The 21486-nt window shown below is 42.7% G+C and overlaps 1 protein-coding gene across 3 annotated transcripts in view; it reads right to left on the reverse strand.

The window, feature by feature from the left end:
- Positions 1-21486, reverse strand: part of BORA (BORA aurora kinase A activator) — a 911814-nt gene that overhangs the window by 755174 nt on the left and 135154 nt on the right. For all 3 annotated transcript variants that reach the window (XM_069639407.1, XM_069639408.1, XM_069639410.1), the window contains one exon: positions 16998-17104. In XM_069639407.1, coding sequence (XP_069495508.1) covers positions 16998-17104 — 107 coding nt within the window. The remainder of the gene's footprint in view (positions 1-16997; positions 17105-21486) is intronic.

The raw sequence follows: 21486 nt of genomic DNA on the forward strand, positions 1-21486 counted from the left end.
TTCTCTATAAAAGTCACATCTATACTATCAATCAACATTGGATTATACAGGCCTTAGGTTAAGGGTCTTGACCACTATAATACACTGTTTGAAGTGTGGGTCTGCGCTCACAAGAATCTCCGGTATATGGAATTTGTTATTGATAGGCAACGATATACTGCAGTAGGGGTCTAATGATAGTTGGGGATCTGCTAGGTGGGCATCATGGCGTGGTCAGTGGTCTGGCACATGAAGAGAATACCTTGCAGGGACACAGGGTCAGAATGGCAGCAAGTCTCCCCTGGCGAGGGTGCGTGGGCAAGGACACGTTTGTGGAGATGAACGAGCTATGTGCTTAGTTCAGGCTGATTCACATGCAGGACAGTAATCTCAGAGAAGAGTGATGCGTTACATTTATTAGCTGTTGCAAATACCTCTGGAGTTTTCCAATCAGAGTGGGAACGAGGGTGGGGGCCATGTGCTCGGCGCAGTGATGCCTGGTCACCAAGATGGAGTGGAAAGGGGGTACAAAAATGGATGCCGTGTCCTGCTCAGTGGTCCCATCTACACGAATGTCAACCAAAGTTATCACAACATAAGGGCAAGGGGCGAACTCACTACTGGAGGCACTTGGTCCGAGATTCTACTGAAGTAAAGGAGAGGGGCCTGATGGCCCCTCGCTCCCACACACTTGCCTGCATGCCCACCAGCCCATCCATCCCACCCCCCTCTATCAAAGGCGGTTCGTACCCTGGGATGAGCGCTGGCATGAGGGGCTGTCACAGGCGCAAACGGCCAAGGTGCCAAACAGCATGTACACTTCAAAAGGTATCCCACGCCCAGGGGCCATCGCTCACATGGCCTCCTCAGACCCCGTGTCTCCAGGCAGGCCGCCCCCCTGCAAACCACATAATACCACGACATACACACGTCATTCATTCACAAACACACCCTGTTTCTAATACTTTATAAACCACTTGATGTGTCTCATGAGAACATCTTTGTGCTTTGCAAGTCAACTCCTGAACCTTCTACCGGAGAATCACTGAGATCTATGATAATCTGCTCGTCGTCGTGCTATCTGTGATCGCTTCGAGCAAACTCGTCAGTGTGCTACCTGTGGCCATCTACCTGTTCTGCAACATACTGCTCGGCCTGCTGAATCCAACTGTTTGTTGGTCAAGGTAAGGCCATGTATCCTAGTCATATTTCGGTCATTTTTACATTTCTATCTATTTGCAATTATAGTACCCAATAGTGCTATGGTCATTGGTCTTAATGCTATTGACTTGAGTTTCAATTGTTATGCTATCAATAGATCCATTTATTTTCATCTGTGTCAATTGTCATCGAATTGCATCCTTCGGGGGTCCAGTCTATAATGTAAGCATGTTTCCTTTTCGTGCAAGACAGAACATCCAAGGGATGAGTCACATGTTCAGAGTTTAGTCACATCATTTAAAAAATGTCTGTAATTTATGCAAATACTAAGCCGCACATGATGAACTGGTATAGTTCCGGCGACCAAAAGAAACCTTGCATTGAACATGGTATGGTTCATTTACTTTATGACATTTTTATTCATCAATGTTTTATAATAATCTTGATATTTACTTTTCAGAATTTTCAACAATGCCTGCCTATTCGATTAGCGGTTGCCCTTCGAAGACCCATGCTAAATCTGAAGGCACTACAATGCATGTATTCCCGAAAACTGTTGATCGAATAAGAAAATGGGTCAGACATTGCGGATATCCACTGGATGAGCTGGAAAGTAGAGTCCAACAAGTCTTAGAGGACAAGAGGGGTGATCGATACCGCATCTGCAGCCGGCACTTTTCCTCGAACATGTACGCCACATCTTGGGTAACAAAGAAGAATAAACGGCGAATGAGACGTAAATTGCTCGCAAACAATATTCCAACTCTATTCGTCCACATTCCGCCACTGGTGAGTCAAGTGTCCGGATTTAGCTTTAGGCCTTGCAGTAGTGTGTAGGTAGCCAAATGGATTAATTGAAAGGTGTTGTGTCCCTTGTAGTACTCCCTTGAAATACTTTCGATATTGATATGAGTGTATAGCTTTTTGAATAATGACATTTATCAATAAATTATATTTCATTTTATAAACCCCAAAGGAAATCTATTTATGGGCACAGGGAACTGTACCATACTGCGCATTTTCAATAGCATTATTATCAAGTATTCTGTCGGTTTACATGGCAATTTTTTAATATTTGCATTTCATTATCAAACAATAATTTACCTTTACAACTGCTTGACTATCCACTGAATCTGAAGCAAGAACATTCTACATCCGTGACGTGCCCGCAGTTATCAACCACTTCTAGCGCTTATCAGGTAATCATACTTGGCTATTCCGCTACAGACTTGTTTTATCCATGTCAAGTAATAGTTTTTATGTATCATGTGATTATTTTACCAATTGTTTGGTTAGTGCTTTCCAATTGATATACACCTTCGTTGTCGTCCCCTGGGGTTTGTTTTCAGTTATAATTAGTGTTATCCATACTAATGCAAGTACTGTCTTTCAGGAAGATGCTGAAGCGTCCTACACATTGACAACAGCCCCAGATGTTCTTCAGCAGCACGAGGTATGGATACCGACAGCTCCAACGACGTGATCATCAGGACTGAAACACTTGTCGTTTGGTTGTTTTACACCATGTTTCATTCGTGGTTAGCCATTGATATGTACCTGTGCGGTCGACCCCAAGCTAGTGTTATGTTTTCAATATTGTAATCCTTAATAATGCAAATACTATGTTTCAAGCAGTTGTTGAAGCGTCAACCCACGCACTTGATGCGGGGCCTGACATTCAAGTAATTCCAGGGGAAGCGGGACCATGCGGATACGAATCGGCACAACAGCTTTCGGAAGTGCGCACCACATTTACAACATCCATAGATATTCTTCAGCAGCACGAGGTATGGATACTGACAGCTCCATCGAGTGTGATCATATAACATGATCACATTTTCTATACTTTATTCCCTATTAACGCAAGTTCGGTGTTTCAGGGAGACGATGGAGCTTCCACTACAATCACAAGATCCCATTTAGAGGATGCAGATGTAAAGAAATCGGAGAAATAAGTCTATTAAATCTGATCATATTTAAATATTCCTTGATTCTTTTAGACAATGCAACATTTGTGGTTATCTCTTTAGACCTACCTATGCCGTCGACCCCAAGTGTGTGTTATGTTTAAAATATTGAAAACCATACTAAACACAAGTACTGTGTTCAGGGAGTTGCTGATACCTCCTCTTCAATACAATCATTCGGGGCAGTCCATGCAGAGCCAGAGGTATGGATTCTGACAGCTCCATCGAACTAGGTCATCGGAGCTCGAATACTTGTCATTTGATTGTTCCACACAATGTTTAAATCGTGTTTGGCTATTGAGATGTACCTGTGTGTTCGTCCTCACGTGTGTTTTATGCTAATAATATTTTAATACACAGTAATGAAAATACTATGTTTCGGGAGTCGATGGAGCCTCATTCCGTGCTGTCTATGCGGATACAGAAAATATAGCCGTTGCAGCGCAAGAGGAAGGGGAGACATGCGGATACGAATTGGAGCAACAGCGTGCAGATATTGAAGGTCGAGTCAAAAAAGTTGCAAAGAAAAGAAACAAAAATAAGGTTAGTTACAAACAGTTCATAACTTTAGAAATGTTTTTGTGCTGGGACTATATTATGTTTTTTACCAGTCAATTGTACTATACTTTATCATGTGTTTAAACTGAACATCCCTTTTCCAATCTATCCTCTATTTACCCGTGGGTATCCGAACTATACATACACAGACAGTGAAGCGAATGAGAGATGTTGCTTGCCAGACCATTTACACTATGGAGGAACTATTAATTCAGACGCCGCGTGTTGAGACTCGAGATGCTCATGTCCAATGGCCAGAACATGAAATGAATGTGTCCGGAGAATCCAGCAAAGTTGTATTAGACCATTGCTACAGTGCGACCGCACCACCACAACATGATACTGGATGTATTGAAGATAGCTCTGAAGTAGTCGCAGATCAATTCACACAATCTACACCCGCCAAAAAATTGCCACCAAAAAAAGCTGTCGACATTGTTGTGTTCTCCCATCAATGTTGAAGTAGCAGATGTTGAAATGACAGAATGAACCAGTAGCAGCATTCACCAACGCATCAGAACTTGATAGCAGCGACATTTCTTTTAAATGTGGTGATATGTCCTCAACGTCACAGGCCGAAACAACTTTGACGCCGGATGACAGTCTAATGAAAGAGGGCAAATACATAGTATTCGACAGTTGTTTGATGAATATTATAAGTATGCTGAAATGTGGGCATTCCGTTAGAGGGAAAGTATGTGGGAAGCCATCGATTCATGTCACGTGTCAAAAAAAAGGCAGTAACGTCAAAATAAATGCCGCCTGTAGATTAAATCATACGTTCTCATGGTCTGCACAACTGATGCTGGGGAAACTGCCAGCAGGCAATCTACTGTGTGCAGCTGCATCACTTTTTAGTGGGTCCAGTTTTAGAAAGTTAGAGTCTTTCTTTCAGTTTGTGGGACTCCATTTCATTTAAAAAAACGCAGTACTACAAAGACCAACATGATTATCTGTTTCCGGCCATTAGTGATGCTTGGAAAATTTAACAATTGTCTCTAGTAAGTACATTCGAAGGCAAACGATTCAGGCTAGCCGGCGATGGACAGTGCGACAGCCCTGGATTTTCTGCCAAGTACTGCACCTACCACTTTCAGGACATGGATAGTAAGAAAATTGTGAGTTTGGTGGTCTTGCAGGTAACACAATGTACATCCTCAGTGGCCATGGAGAAACTAGGATTAATAAAATCAGTGGAATATCTACAATCGAGAGGAATGCACATCGACCTCATAGCCACGGACAGACACGTTTCAATTGCCAAGACAAAGAGAGCAGTTCCCACATATTAAACATCAATTTGACGTATGGCATCTTGCTAAATCAATCAATAAGAAAATCTCGGCTGAAGGGGAAAAAAAAGGTTTGGAAAGTATTTCAGAGTGGTCCCAGTCTATCAGCAACCATCTTTGGTGGAGCTCCAAAACGTGAAGGGTCAGTGGAACTACTACTTGAAAAATGGCGGTCACTGATGCGCCACTGTACCAACGTGCACTGCTGGTCAGAAAACCTATATTTCCACCAATGTGAATATGGCCCTTTGTCCCCAGTGGAGGCACGGAAGAAGAAGTGGTTGATTCCATCTTCACCGACACACAAAGCCATTGAGAAGATTGTTTTCGATAAAACTCTATCAAGAAATTTGAGTGGACTGACAAAATTCTGTCACACAGGAGGTTTGGAGATGTTCCACAATATGTGCCTAAAGTACAGGCCAAAGCGCTTGCATTTCAACATAAAGGGCATGAGACATAGGACTCTACTTGCCGTCTTGGCCCATAACGAGAATCTCAGCCGTGAACAATCTAGGACTACGGGTAATGTAAGGATGCCTCGCTACACTAGGGCCTTTTCAAGAAGAAGCAAGCAATGGATGATCAAACCAGTCTATGAGGAAATGGAGTTAGACTTTGTCAAAAGCCTTATTGTTGCTGTATTAGAGAAGCACAGATATGGAATTTTGAAAGTTTCTGTGCAGAGCACTGATCCATTGCCACCAAACATTGCAACTGTGCCATGTCCACCCAAAGGAGAGCTGGTTGTGAAGTACAAATCCCTGTGTAAATAATTGTAATACGATTGTCTTTTTGTAAATAAATGTTATTGTACAGTGTAAATACAAAGTATGCTAACCCTAACCCCTACCTTCACCATCTTGGGTGGCGAACATCCTGGGTGTCATCTTTGAATTCTCTCTCTATTCACCTCATATGGCTGACCTTGTCTATATGTGTATATATATATATTTTTGTTGATGTAACTAATTTTCGCAATCTCATGTAAATGCTGCGCACTGTTAACCAAGGGGAGGCTTGCGTATTGCAAATAATAAAACAAACCTCACTTTCAACTCAACTCCTCGGGTACTTTATACTTTCCCGGACCTTCCCTAAAAATTAAATGTCTACATAGTTATGGTTCTTTGGGGCTGCAAAGCTCGCAGACGAGGACAAAATTGGGGGCCTTAGAACGCGCCAAGCGAGCCGTTGCAGATGGGAGAGAAGCCAGTTCGCATTTGCACGTTGAGGAGCAGTACATAGATGGAGTTCTCACAGATGGCTTTACTACGGGATGCAAAGAAAGAATGTATGCTTATTTCTAGTGAAGGTCAGCGGCTTTGATTTTCAGCTCGCGGCCTGAAGAGGCCCACAACTCGCACTGGCAGTATAAGGGTCTATTGTATTTTGACCTTGAGAGACAGGGACCATGCCGAAAAAACTTCATTTGAAGGGAGGGTTGAAGGGGGGGTGCAATAACGCAAGAGACAATAAGGCAGAACATTCTGAAACTAGACCGAGTTTCATGTTAGTTCAGTATACGAAAAATCGTTGTCAAGAGCACAGTTGGATTTAAGGACTGCATTACGCAGAACCACAATGGAAATTGCAAATATAATGTAAGTAACTCTTTAGACACTTTTATACCGGAATGAAGAATTAATGAATGGATGCATGAATAAATGAATGAATGAAGAGCTAGGAAAACGTTTGTGGGATCGTCCTTGTAGCGGGCACACGGGCATGCAGGTCCACATTCCACACGCATTTAGACAAACAGTTGTTTCTCATTGTGTGCTAACCTCGATTTATTTTGTTACTTTTCGCATTGATTTTAGAGCTGAACATACTCCATTGCACTATCCTTGCAAGCAAATAGTTTCAGATCGGCCGAAAGAAATAATGAATAATATTAATAAAGATCGGCTGGCGAGACTAATTATAATTTTTATGTTTTCAAAACAGGTATATCCGACCCTACTGCTACTGCCACCAGTTTCAGACCCCGGCAGACGGCTTCTTCAACCACCAGCTGCAGCTTCTTGTCAACAACGGCACCACTTTGACGATCTTATGGGACGATCGCCAAGGGCCCAATATGCCCTTCCGCGGTAGTAGCGGCTAGAAGCAACATATCAACCTTTACGCTGGCCTAGTGCCTAGTTGATGGAACAGCCTTGTGGTTCACCGTGCGACCAAAGTGCTTCTTTTAACGAAAACCAACACCCTGTGTACCATTAAGGAACAGCGTGTGACTCACGATAAAACGGAACAGTTTTTGCGGATAGAGATGGAAGAAAATAAATGGCATTCCGAGTTAATATGGAAATTGCTGAATATTCTATAAACATTTAATGTCAAATAAATGTACTTTACCAAATGTACCGTGTTGCGGTTTGATTTGAAAGTACAGTTTCATATTCCGAATTGTGGCACGCTGTGTTGCGAGTTGATCTGTGTTGGTTTCCGGGTTCTGTGTGAAGTCGCATAGAAGACGACTGAGCGCGTTTGCCTACGCAGCACAGTAACGTCACGGAGAGAGGTGGGGAATATGAATGTTTTGATAATGTCAGGCTCAGGGGCGGGGGATATCATTTAGTGCCGCAAAAGCAGGTCAGCCAGGACGATGCGGCAAGTGATAGGATTATCACAAAATGGCAGCTCCCTGATGCCTGTTTTCGCATGCGTTTAATGGATGAAAACACGGGTAAGGTCCAATGGAAATTTTTCTAAAAATCGTAGGGGCAATAAAAAAAATTTACTGAACCATTCCTTTAACTACTGTTCTTAAGGAGAGGGATACTTAGTATCCCGCCTAAAACGTTATACTTTGCAAGATTAGCACACACCACCTTATGTGGAGTGCTAAGGAGATACCTAGTATCGCCCTTCTCTGTGCTCCTGTGACTTTCTAGTCACAGGGACAACCCTACAGTTATGGCAGGTGGCAGAGGACGTGTTCTACAAACTATTGTTCAATTATTTTACCGCAGACGCACGTCTGTGCGTCTATGTGTGCGTGTGTGTGCGCACGTGTTTGCCTTTGGAGGGAAACCTTGCGTGTCCGCACCTAGGCTCCACTGTGTCTGCAGAGGCAGGAAGTGGGAGAGGTTTTTTTGACTCCCCTGCCAGAGTGCCTGAATGAAACCAGTTCCCACTGGTGGGCTGGCTGTTCTGATTAGACAGCCACCCGTCCGTTCTGTAAAATGCTGAGAGTTTGCAGAGGAGTGTGGTAAAACCGAATAAAAGGTGAGGTTCCTGAGGTGAAAGGCAAGTCGACAACTGGGACAGAAGATCGCAAGCTGAAGATATACCTGCAGACATTTCCAGTACCCGTGAAGCGACCACTGCTGTCCTGACTCCATTTTCTCATTGACAGAGTTCGGAAGAGGACAACTCCTTCCCATTGGCTGGTGGGACCAACCAGCCCCGAGACAAATTACAAATTGAGCCATCTCCTGAGGTGCTGTGCCTTTCCAGAGCTGCAGCCCGTGAATACCAGGAGACCGCTGACTCTTTTGCAGTGCAACGTCTTTGCGAGGCAGAATCCACTCAGAACTTGGTGAGCTCAACAATGCACAGGGTCGCCATTCGGAATGGTGGGCTCCTTTTTTGCCATTTTTCATTTGCTTGTCGTTTCTTGGGTCTTTTGCCATCCTAGGCATGAAAGGTACCCTGACGTTTTGTCTTTGGCGGGAAGCCTTTGTTTCTCCTACTGATGCTCCAGAATGTCTGCAAAGGCTGAAAACAAGGAGGAGTCCAAAACTCTGCAGCCCTTTGTCTTCTAGCTTGCCTCAAAGGAAACAGTTTCCTCTGGGGGGGCTGGCTGTCCTGATTGAACAGCCAGCCACCCCGTTCCGTAAACTGCAGGTAGTTTGCATATGTTATGCTGTAGTTCCTGATAAATAGTCCGATCCTGGAAGCTCCAGACAAGTCAAACACTGGAACCAAATCCAAAGAGGAAGATGAAGATTAAAGAAAAAGACGGCTGTAATGATTCCAGCGACGGGAGAGCTTGTGTTGTAACCAGAGCCTGTATTAACTCTTCCTTCCAAGCGACCTGGCAGTTCCATGAACGGCGGCTCCTGCCAAGAGGCTGGTGAGACCAACTAGTATCAAGAAGATCTGCATCAATCAATCAATCAATTTTGAGCCATCCCTCGACGAGCTGCGACCTTGCAGGCTGCAAACTGCCAATACCCAGGGACCTTGAGCCAGTGTGCGGTGCATGGTCTTCCCAAGTCATATTCCTGACAAAACATTGGTGGACTACTGCTGGCGCTCCAGAGACACGATTTGAATACCTGAAGTCCCCTCAGAAGAGTGCAGGAACGAGAGAGTGACGAGAATCCGACCAGCGATATTCGTTCTTCATAAGGTACCTGTAAAAGGGCACCAAATCGGCAGAGCTGTTAGAAGCCTTGAAGAATCCTTTGTTGGAAGCCTCTCATGTCGACTGCTACTGCCAGTTTCCCTTCAGTGTCCATTTCTTCAGTCTCCAGAACAAGAATCCAAGGACCGGGTCCTGTGCTGCTGCTTCAGGAAGACAACCATCTCCCAGCTCTTCTTCTTAGCTGAGGTAATTTGTTGGCTTGGTTAATACTTACCTCAAGTCTGGTCGATCCTGTGTGGCTGAGTGGGTGATTCGTGTGTTTGGGAGTTTGCCCATACCATTCGCCCATTTTCAACTCTGGAATGCCTATAGGGAGCCTTCTGTGAAGTCCCTGAACACTTTCAACTAACTCAAGTTAATGTTTGCAGAGATATTCTCTGGAACCCAGACTTTCCTGCATCTGAACCCTATCAGGACCTGCCTTCAGCTGGCTCTTACACCACTGGAGTCCCTTTTCTGCCTCAGAAAACGAATGCTTGAGAATAGGGAAAGACTCTAAAAGATAAGGCTTCTGATATGATAAGTCTGAAAAGTATGTTCTTGCTAAAGATGTTAGTGGGGTAACTATCTCTGGAATAAGTTACAAAGCATCCTTATGTTAAAACTTGCCTTTAAGTTGCTTTTAGCTCCTTTAAAAAGTATATAACTTACTTTAAATTGTGTTTTTGCACTTTTGAAAAGTAATGTGTTGGTACTATTTAATCCTTTCTAAAAAGGAATGTGTGTAAAAGCATACCAATGGTTTACCTACCTTTAATACTTGTGTGCTCTTCTTAAAGTGTACTATTGGGTTTTGCTCCCCCTGATCTGCTTTAGAGCATTTCTAAAACAGTCTTTAAGTTCTTACTTGTCTTAAGAGTTGCATTCTGCCCCTCTAAAAAGCATATAAGTCGTTACCTTAAACTGCAGATTGCCTGCTAGAGATCTTACTTAACCGAATTTTAACCTACACTTCTGAAAAGTATACTTGGTTAAACTGCCTATTCCTGTATTAGTAATAGTGTAAACGTTTATATGCCAATAGGTTATACTGACCTTGAATAGCTGTTGCTCTTCTTAAACTATAACACTGGGTTATGCTTTCCATTAACTACTTTAGTGCACTTCTAAAATGGTTTACTGTGTTCATATTTATCCCCGATTAGCCTAATGCCACTCTAGAAAGTATAGGAGTTAGTTCCCTTACTAGCTCTGAACTGTGTTCTTAAAAGTAATACTTGTGGTGAAACTGTACCCATTCATAATAGAAGAAAGTTACATATGTTGCAAAAAATACTTGTAACAGTATTGGTCTAATCAAGTGATTCTGGATCTGAATAATACTTGGTTAGGACCAGTAGCTGCCCTTGAATTACTTATTCGATTCTAAAAGTCTACCTACTGTGGGTTTACCCACCAAGAGTTGCTTAAAGGGGAAGTTCACTCAAAAATTTGATGGTCTCAAAAGATGGGCCAAAAGAAAAAAAATGTATAAAAAATATTTTTAAAGAAAGTTCCTATATAAATTTTGAGGAAATGAGGAGAAAGGTTTTGACATGGGGGCATCCATTGTGTGTAATGAAGCAGACTCCTCTGTTCATGTAAAGCTCTGCTCTGGCGGCAATAATCAAGCAAAAGCCCCCTACTGGGAGCTTTTGCTTACTGCTGCCAGAGAGCAGAGCTTAACATGGAGAGGAGGCTGCCACAGTGTTTACAATTGCCTTGGCTTTCATTTTACATTTTCTGTGCTCCCCAAGCCTTGGAAGCACAGAAAACGTAAAATGAAAAGGCACAGCAATTATAAATACTTTGCCAGCCGCCGCCAGAGTTTTCATAATTGCTGAGACTTTCTTTTCTAGTTTCCCCGAGCACGTGAAACTGAAATAAACGAAAGTCGAGGCAATTATGAATACTCTGCCGGCGGCCGACAAAGTATTCAGAATTGCCTGGACTTTCTCTTTAAGTCTCCCGGCTTCCCCATTGTTGTAAATGCAATTGCAGGCACTTTGGTTTCGAGCCAGGAGAGACTGGGAGACTTGAAACGAAAGTGCCTGCAATTAAAATAACGTTTTTATGATTGCTGTGGCTATGTTGAAGTCTCCCGAGACACTGCAATCATAAATACAATTCTGTTGCATTTATAATTGCCTGGATTTTCGCTTTAAGTTTCAAGGGCTTCCCCAGCTGAGGGGAGCACGGGAAAGCAGTAAACCAAAGAAGCACTCACCAGCAAGGCAGGAAAGAGCCCGAGAGCATTCTCTGCTCTCCGGCTGTAATAAGCAAAAGCTCCCATTAGGGGGCTCTCACTTCATTTTGGCTTTAAGAGCAGAGCACATCACAAGCACAGGAGGCTCATTAATTTCACAAAATGCATGCCTCCTAGTGCTTGACATTTTTGACTTTGAGCCTCATATGCTCAAAATTTTACATAGGAACTAGTTTTAAAAATATTTTGTATATATATATTATGGCCCATCTTTTGAGACAATAACATTGTCCCCTTTAATGCTCAACCCACATTGAACTGCTTATTGATATTCTTAACAAAATTATACTTTATATTGTATAACATATGTATTGAATTGGTTTTTACGATTGTGCCTATATAATCTGTAACATTACTTACCTTTCCAAAGATTTGTCTTTACCTACATGTATTCATAATAAATCATTAGGTTTACAATATATAGTGTTTCTTTGTACCATATCTATGCTTCAATTTCTTTGAACTCATCTACATCTCTCTTGCTCCCAAGGTAAGCATGGCTGCTCGATCTACGCTACCAAATATATTCAGGTGGTACAGCCTTATACCAAGAGTGGAGCCTCATGTAAGGTTTTATAAAGTCCTTAGTTGGACTTTAGAAAAACTGTTCCAACATAGTACTTAACTTTAGCTTAGTGTATATGTAAAATAAACCAATATTTCTATATATATTTAGTGGGTCAGTGTTTCTTTAGGCCTATGTGTATACCCGAAGCTCTTTGTACCACCTACAGCCCTGTTCTCCCTACTTAGATTAGGCATGGCTGCTCAGACATTGCTACTAACATACTTGTTTGGTTCAGGCCTATACTAAGAGTTGGAGCCCTGGACCCAAGTGCACGTTTTCACAAGTCCTACCATTGGTGGACTTTTGTCAAACTTTCTAACTTGCACTCATAAAAGTAATTTTTCACTTTCTCTTAAAAGGAGAACTCAAAAGGAAATGTAAAGTTTACAAACCTATTCAATTGGAGATTTTAGGCACACCTTACTATGAAGTTGTCTAAGCTTCAAAATCTCAGCCAAACTCGATATTAATTTATAAAAAAAATGAACCATAAGCTTAACACTTACGATGCTTCAAGCATTTGAATAAGCAGAACACTAGTAATGTATATTACAATCAAAAGGATACAAATAAGTAGAAGATGGTTAATGTCCTATATGAATACACAAAAAGGTGCATACAATAGGGCACTATGTATGTGCAAGTAAAGGCATAGTGCAAAGCAAAAGAACTCCCATAGTGAAACTACCACAAATATCTGAATAAAGAAAATGTGCAATATCACAAGTATAAGCACACAAGCCCCCCCCCCACCCTTCCCCGGGCATGATAATCTGTCCTCATTGCCATGGCTTCCTACTCATCCTCCCCTCAGTCCCTTATTGCCCCAGCATCATTATTACAGTCCATTACGCCTACATCGTTCATCCTTGCCACAGTGCGTCCATCATTACAGTGCGTCCATCATCTTCGTCACAGTCCCTCATTACCACCGGATCTACTCCTATTCACAATGCCAGACTATGCTCACACCTTCCCACCTCATCACAAGCCCTCATAACCCTAACCCTGGTATACCTCCTCTTCATAGCAGTACCTGTTAACCCCAGCATAGCCCATCCCTCATCACAGTTCCACAAATGTTAAATTACATATGTAAGAATAGGTCGTTTTAGTCAGTCATATGCGCAGAAACATTATGAAATCCCTAAAGTTATAAAAAACCTTTGAAATTCAATGAAAAAACACCATTAAAAAAGGAACATTATTGGTGGCTTTAAGGAAGAATTTCATTTTTTTGTTGGTACCCATATATTTCATAAGACTGTTTCTCTACAGCCCAGGTGAGAGGCACTCCCCCGTTCCACAGAGAATTACCAGGAAACCAGTTTTCTTGTGTAGAACAATGTCTTCTTTATTCAACAAGTCATGCACATAACAATTACATACCTTCTGGGGACAGTAATTTCAGACTTTGTGAATGCATATTCTGCTTTTTTGTCTTTTCATCTCTGGGTTCCTTAATTTTTGTTCACTTTTTTTCAAATTTTTTTACTTTTTAACTTCCTGCTTTACATGACTTGCCATGGGCAATTTCTATTAATCCATCTTTCATTTTCTAATTTTAACTTAGATGGATAATGTTCATGCCTATATACAATGAGATTGGTAACTATCTCGGTTCCCATTTCCTCTCTTCCTAGGTCTCTGCCTCTCTATAGATTCAAATTTTTCTTTTCATTTCTCTCCGTTTCTCTTTTATTCGGTATCTATAAGGATGAGGCAGCAGCCTGGTGTGGGGACAGTTATTGGGGTCTCCATTTTTTCTCTTTTATGCACTTAAGGTGATCTTGTTTTAATGGAGAGACATGTGACAGGTTTTTTTTTTTTTTTAAAGTAAGAAACTATGGCATTGTTACAGCAATTTCTTTTGACAGTGTAAAGTTGTATTTTCTAAATCAGAGATAGATTTGTATGATATAGTATGCCTTTCATATATGAACCAATACTGTTTTGAACATTAGCTTCTATTGATAGCGAGATAGTAACACAACAAATTTGGGACTACTAATGTGTTATTTCCATACAGACAGATCGAGATATATATATATATATATGTTTTCAGAATAGTTTGCTAATCTATATCGAACCGGTAATGTCTAAGTTGATAGTCTTCTCTGTTAAATAGACATATGAATATACAGGCATTACGGTCTGTCCAATGCCACTGCTCAGGGAGTTATAGCGACTTTAGCCATTGTATACACTATGCTTGGACAGTTGCCAGATATCTTCCTGATATTTTCCTTTGATAACTCCAAAAAAGAGACTGGTTAGCCATAAATAGAAGAGATTGGGCCACTAACATAGGAATTTCATTGATAATGATTAGGGTGAGTCCATGGAGATTCAACGCACGCACCCACAAGAGATAAACGGAGCATACATGTGACAACAAATAAAACAGATGCATTAAGCATTTTATAAATTAATGAGCACTATGCACTTTAATGTTGCTGTATTTTGCACAAGTTGCACTAGACACTGAGCGAAATGCATGCACAAGGCACTTTACAAAGCTTGTGATTATGTTGAACTATGTATGTTCCTTTTTATACAATTTTGTATAAATTTGATCTACATTTTAACATTCTAGTGGGGGTGTGTTAAAGAAATTGAAAGTGTTACGTATTAAAACTGTTATTTTATCCGTTCCAAAATGGCCGATATGTTCACAGTTACCTGCTCAGTCCATCTTTTGTGTCAATTTTATGTCAAACTTCCTGTCACATGAAGTATTTTAACAATATGGTGTTTGTGTATCACTTGTTGTGATCAAGCGGTGAGGTTTATTTTTTTATTTTGGAGCTTGTGTGACGACTCTTGAGGTATCGTCACTGCTTTAGATGGGGGAAGGCCATTTTTCCAGCAGGACCGGGAGGTGAGGCAGCTACCAGATAGTGGTACTCCGTGGCAGGATCTCATGGAAAGGGACGGAGGACCCCATTGAGAGCAGTGACCACTCCCGGAGAATGCAGTGTCCCTGCGCCCCCCACCCAAAAGAACCCTCCTCTTCCCCCATTACTGGTTACTTCAATGTGCTAGTAGCACCTCCCCAATGCGAACCACTGGGACGAGGAAGAGACCAAGAGGGATGATGATCACTTGTCAGAACGATAACACGCGTTTAAGTCTCCCAGACGCTTCCATTGGTCCCCTGATGTAGGAGAGGGAACAAAACGATGGGATCTTCAACTTCGGTCCAGCACGGACCAAGGACTCAGCGAGGCCCACGCAGGCTCAGCATGCAGACTCTGCAGACAGTGTCCAGGAAGGCAGGACGCCTTCAGAAGCATTCGTAGAAGCCTCGCGACTCAAGAGGCAGACCGGAGGGGAAGCAGGAGACTCAACGGTAACCGAGGCTGCTGGTGTGTAAATATAACTGCAAGGAAGGGACGCGAAAGACCGAGTGAAGTCCCGAGAAGCCAGGAAAGCTGCCAAGCTAGAGGGCAACGGTTCAGACCGTACAGATGGCTGGTCACAGGGCTGGGGAGACCCAGAGAATGAGAGGGGACCCAAGCAAAGCAGGAACGCAATAACCAGAGAGGCAGAGTAACCTAATAAAGTGAGTCTGGGACCCACTCAACAAAGGCATACCCCTACCAGTAGCTAAGGGGAACACAAACTTTACAAACATAATTGGCATAAAGAGCCCTAGGCATGGGAGTAAACCAAAGCTGTGGATTAAAGGACGATACGGGGTACAACAGCCAGTAAAGGGGGTCTGACACCCACATAAGTTAAGCATACAGAGACGACAAAAAAGGGGAACACGAACTGGGCAAACATCAGTGACCGGCACAGACCTTGTCAGGAGAGTAAACCAAGGCTGAGGAAGGAACAGACTAAACAAGAACATTGTGAACCATCAGGTGAAAAGGATCTGGGACCCAGGCTGGGGAAGAATACTGCATGTTACATATAATATAGAAACTGCATGTACAAGGGAGACGAATACCTTGGCAGAAGAGAAAGACAAGGCTCTGGGTGGGAGCAAATACTGGGAGAGAGAACTGTGAAGCCAACAGCGTGGCGTACCCGACTTGGCAGGAGAGGGCACCAAGGCGAAGGGTACTGAAACTAGGGTCCGGGACCCTCAAACCTGCTTGGCCAAGGTGACCAGGCTATTCTCTTTTTTTGCAGGATCTGGGAGGCCGGCCTATCAGGGAAAGATAAAGACTATTATTTTTCATATAGTAAAGAAACAGATACTAAGTTGGATAAAGCTGGAAAGACTCTGGGAAAAGGGAGACAAACCCTTGAATTAATTGTAACATTTGTTTGCTTTTCTACAAACTTTTGTTGTGAACTACAAAGCAGTCAGACCTTTCCCTTTGCACCTTTTGTTGAGTTGAGCTTGTGGGGGATAGGTTAGGATTTGGACACAGGGCTGCACACTTTTTGACACGGACAGTTTCGTTAGCTAGTTTTGTTGAGGTAGGGAAACAACTCTTAATGACAGGGCTAGTTCGAATTTCCTCCAATCCCACCTTCTCGGTTATTAATACAAGTCTTTGACAATAAACATGCCACCTTTGTGTCCGTCTCTTACTTCTAGACCCTCACACTTTTACATATGTACTCATATACACAGATCTCAGTGGTACCCACAGCTAAATACCTCCCCAGGTTTCTCAACCTAAGGGTACTGGTGCAATTTATATTTATTTTTCCGTCTCCTTCAAGGAAGAGGATGCAGAAAATAGCTCATCACTTTGGCGTAGGGGGCATACAGGGCCAGTAACTGCCCATTAACCTTAGCCTCTACAAACAAGTTAGGAAAACATACAAATAGATTGCAATAATAAAATGGTCTAATTCAATAAAACAAGGATAGAGGTGAACTTACTGGGCATGACTTAAATATAAAGTCTGACGATGAACATCTTCTGGATCAATGTCTACAGGATTATGTGTTGCAATTTGATCGATAGACCATCGGAATTTCAGAGGAGTCTAAACAAAGTTAAGACAGGTCACAGCTTAAATAAGTTACAAAAAATATTTGCATTGCAGTAACATGTCAAGGATGCACCATTTTAAAAAGATGAAGAAATCCATTGCGCCTCCAGCAGGTTCAAACAATTCAAACTTTTGCTCTATGGATTTCTATCCATAACATTTCACATTTATACAGAAAGTAGTCTTAAATGTTATATATTACATATTATTTGAAAATAACGACATTTAATGCGACCAGCTCAGTAGTCTGACCTAGTTAGAAGGATGTGGGAACCCATCTCAGCCTGGGGTGGCAGGCCTGCCAGGGTGGAAACCAGAGCAAGTTCTACCCCAGAGGTGCAAGGCGACAGCCATTTTTCAACGCAGGCAGCCATTACCCAGGCACAATATTATCTCCCTTTTTATACACTTTGATACCCGTAACATTGACCTGGGAGGGGGGGGGGGTGGAGAGAGACAGGGCGAGATTGGCCCAGAGAAGCAGACAAATGGGAGAAGGAAACAAGAGGAGGGGCGAAGAAGGAGACAGGAAGAAAGTCGTTTTGGGTTGTTCAGTTGAGATCAGAAGTGAAGGAGCCGGCAGACCGAGACACCCGAAGTGGGAAGGATAGAGGACAGGAGTGTGGAGAGGTTTTACAGAAAAGGTCATTTTGGTTAGTGAGAGCAAGTAGTATTGTGTGGTGCATGTAAGAGGGTGATTCAGTGTTACTGAAGCGCAGAAGATGCGTGAAAGATGGACGAGGAGTGAATGGGGAGGGAGCAGAAGGCGGGTGGAAAGGGGAAGAGTAGCAGCGCAGAGGGGAGAGTAGTTCTGGAGTGGACAGGGGAGACTAGTAGTTAAGTGGGGGAACAGAGTAGCTGGAAAGGAGGGCGTAATATTGGAGGGTAGAATGAAGTCATACATGGGAAAGGGACAATGGAGGACGATGCAAAAGGAGAGATCAAAGTGGGGGGGGGGGTGGTCGAGTTGGATGAACGAGACTAGCAAGATGAGAATACAGTGGTCGGGAAACCTAGTAAGAACAACATCAGTGTGTGAAAGATGACAGATTGGTTCTCGAGTGAGTGGAAAGCACAATCCGACAAGTCCTGTAGAACTAACCTTAGAAGTCCCAGAGGAAGGTTAGATGGAGAAGGTGGCTATCTTTAAGAGAGAAAGGACTTAGTAAGGGGGTAAATAAAAGCATTGGATACTAACTTGGGGAATAGGGATGCATCGATTAGTGAGTGAGGGGCGGCCTTTACAGCCGTTCAAGAATTTTAATAAAAACTCTTGAACCATGACTGACAGTGTGTGTTATTAAGGGCATCTGTGACATTAAACAGTAACTTGCTTTATCCACAGAGTAAAATAAAAATTATAATAATGGGTGCAACAGATTGGGGATTCATCTTTCCATAGGGACGGCAGGTCCCATCAGAGGCTTTTTTAGCATAAAATGCAATTGCAACTAAGGCACAAGATTTCAATTTGGAAACTACGCCAACACCTGAATGTCACTTTTATGCTGCTGCTGTTGCTACCGGGCCCTTCACTTCACACCCCCCTTGTAGGCAGATTTACTCCCCATACCCCACCACGTGACCTCCACCCTCCATGACCTTGCCGCCTGTGTCCAGCATTAGGGAGTTTTTGTTCTAAAGTCCACCCAAAGACTCTCTACTTGGCAATACAGAGCTCCAACTTCTAGTATAAGGCTGTACCGCTCAAGGTAAGTAGCAATGGCAGAGCAGCCAGGCTTTTCTTAGGAGGGAGTGTGGCCTGTAGGAAGGTGCAAAGGTAGCATACATATGGCCCAATGAGACACTTCTACACTGATGTATTGTAGAAAGAATGGATATATATATGTATACATATACACACACAGATAGATATACATATATACACACACAAAGGCAAAGAGAATACTTCAAAAAGATAAGTACTATGATAAGTCAAAAATACAATAATTATAAAATTTTGAATAGCAGCATGCATTTCAAGGGGAGTAAAACCACATTAGTAGACTTTTGGAATGACAGTATGTAAATCAAGGTAAGCAGACCCTATTGATAATAAACTATGCAACTTATGCAGTTACAGGAATAATATAAAATGTTACCATTAAGTCCACCCCCTACCCCCCCAATCTCCCAACATCCTCTGCTCAGGTGGCCAAGGAAAGCCCATCGCTCTTGGATCCGCACCCTGGGGTGGAGGAGACTTCGGGAGTGGACAAGAGGATGTCCTTAGGTGAGACACTGTATTCCCCATTCCCTTTTCACAATGAACCATCAGTCCAAGCAGCCTTTATAGGGTACCCTAAACCCTTCCCCTTTCCTTCCTTTTAAAAGCACCCTCTGAAATGCCATTATTATACTGGAACAAGGGAAAGATCAACTAGAAGGACCCCTTTTTGGCCAGGTTAAACACACATTAACCTCCTCTTAATACAGAGAAATATCAGATCAAAGACAAGGAAGAACAACTGGGAGTTATGCACCATTCCAGCCTTTACCTCTTTCTTACACACAAAATGTCCCACGGCCATTCCCTTTAAGACTGGGACGAGGCGGAGGCAACTGGAAGTTATGCATACATCCATACATCCATCCATCCATTCATTCATTCATTCACACCACTTTGATATTGAGACAAGGAAGAGGACAATGGAGGAGTACCATTGCAGTAGCCAGGCCCGTTAAGCTAATAGGCTTAATTATGGTCAGACAAAATAACTAAAGGACGTGCACCAGCAATCAGTTAACAGGCCCCAGGTGCATGAAATGGGAAACCGCCAGGGAAACGGAGAGAAACACGCTTGGAGAAAAGGACGTGACTGGCAGACGTGGAGCAGGCTGGAGAAGGGCTGGCGGGAAGGATGTTGTGTGCGGCAGAAGGGTGAAAGACACCAGGCCCGAACAGGCCGCCAGAGGGTCGAGACACCTGCAGTCCCCTTTGCGGTATGTCCACTGCCAAAGCTGTGGGACACAGAAGTTTCTCGATTGCTGCAATAAGGTTAGACGGCGGCGATTGCTGCTCGCTGGGGCTCCCAAGTAGCACAGGCAGAGCGAAAGGAAGCCGGAAAGGAGAAAAAAACGCCCAGAGGAGCGGCTGCAATCGGCGAGTTTAATGAAGGGAACACTCATACAGGGGTGCTCCGGGGACTGGCGTTAGGTAAGATTTTCATAGTAATGATAAATGTTCCTGACCTGTGTCAAACCCAGATCTTTTTGATTTTACTGGTGGATTATTTTTCCTTATACCGCTGTGAGTGGGAACCTTTTTCCACACTCAGAAAATTGGGTTTCATTTTTAAGACTCTTCATAGTGTCTTTTAAAAGTTATCCTCTTTGACACCTTTTTGGCAATAGGTGCCTATTGTTGCTGGGTTGCCCCAACTTCCTCTGGCTAACCTTGTGAGAACTATAGTTAACCAACTATAGAAAGGATCTCAGGATCTCTTACATTTTATTAGGTGAGACCAGCATCCCCAACCTTATGTGGAGTGCTGGAGAGATACGGAGTATCCCGATTCTCATTTTTTATAAATGTATTGTTATTCGGTTAACAAGTAACCTTCAACAAACACAATTAAAGTAAAAAAACTAATTAATTTCATTTGTAAAAAATTAAATTTAAAAAAAGCAAAAAACTAAACTAAAAGAATGCATTGCAGTAAGTATTCAAGTGTTTCGCAAAGAGTTAAAACTTTAGTGAACTAACCATTATGTCTAACAATTAGTCCTTTCACATCCATCTAAAACTTCTTTAAAAATGAATCGTGGCAGTCATCGATTTGTTGCATCCATAAGACTTCATAATCAACTGCCATACTCTACCGGCATGAATCTGAATGTATGGGTGGCCTAAGTGGCCAAAATATGACATTTGTTTCCCCTCTAGAGATTTACAGTGCAATAATATGAGGCTTAACGTCTCAAACTCCTCAGAGTTAGCACAAAATCTGCATACTCTTTGCTCTCCCTGAACTTTGCTCCTTGCCCCCATAACTTTATTTGTGTCTATCAAATTTAGCCGTAGTCTCCTCACCTTTGACTACCATAGTGCACTAGGGGATCTGCGCAAATATTCTGAGGAAATTCTGGCTGGTCTGGCGTCAACAGGTCAGCATACAGATGAAAAGTTCTGACCTTGCTGATTGTGTCTATCCAGTCCCATTCCCTTAGCTTCCTTTTCAGTTTGGTTAGATAGTAGCATAACTTATCTTTCGAAGCAACCCAAGAATTCTTAAGCGACAGTTGGTTCGATAGCCACCAGATTGACCCTGCTTGGCAGAAATTATCTTCATTAATGATAGGTGCTTCCGCTAAAGGTGAAATTTTATGAAAGTCTGCCCCAACTCATAGTGGATTACTGCCGTTTGGTAGGTGCA

The sequence above is a fragment of the Ambystoma mexicanum genome, chromosome 7q (assembly GCF_040938575.1).
Source record: "Ambystoma mexicanum isolate Mex_15411 chromosome 7q, UKY_AmexF1_1, whole genome shotgun sequence".
NCBI classification, from domain to species: domain Eukaryota; kingdom Metazoa; phylum Chordata; class Amphibia; order Caudata; family Ambystomatidae; genus Ambystoma; species Ambystoma mexicanum.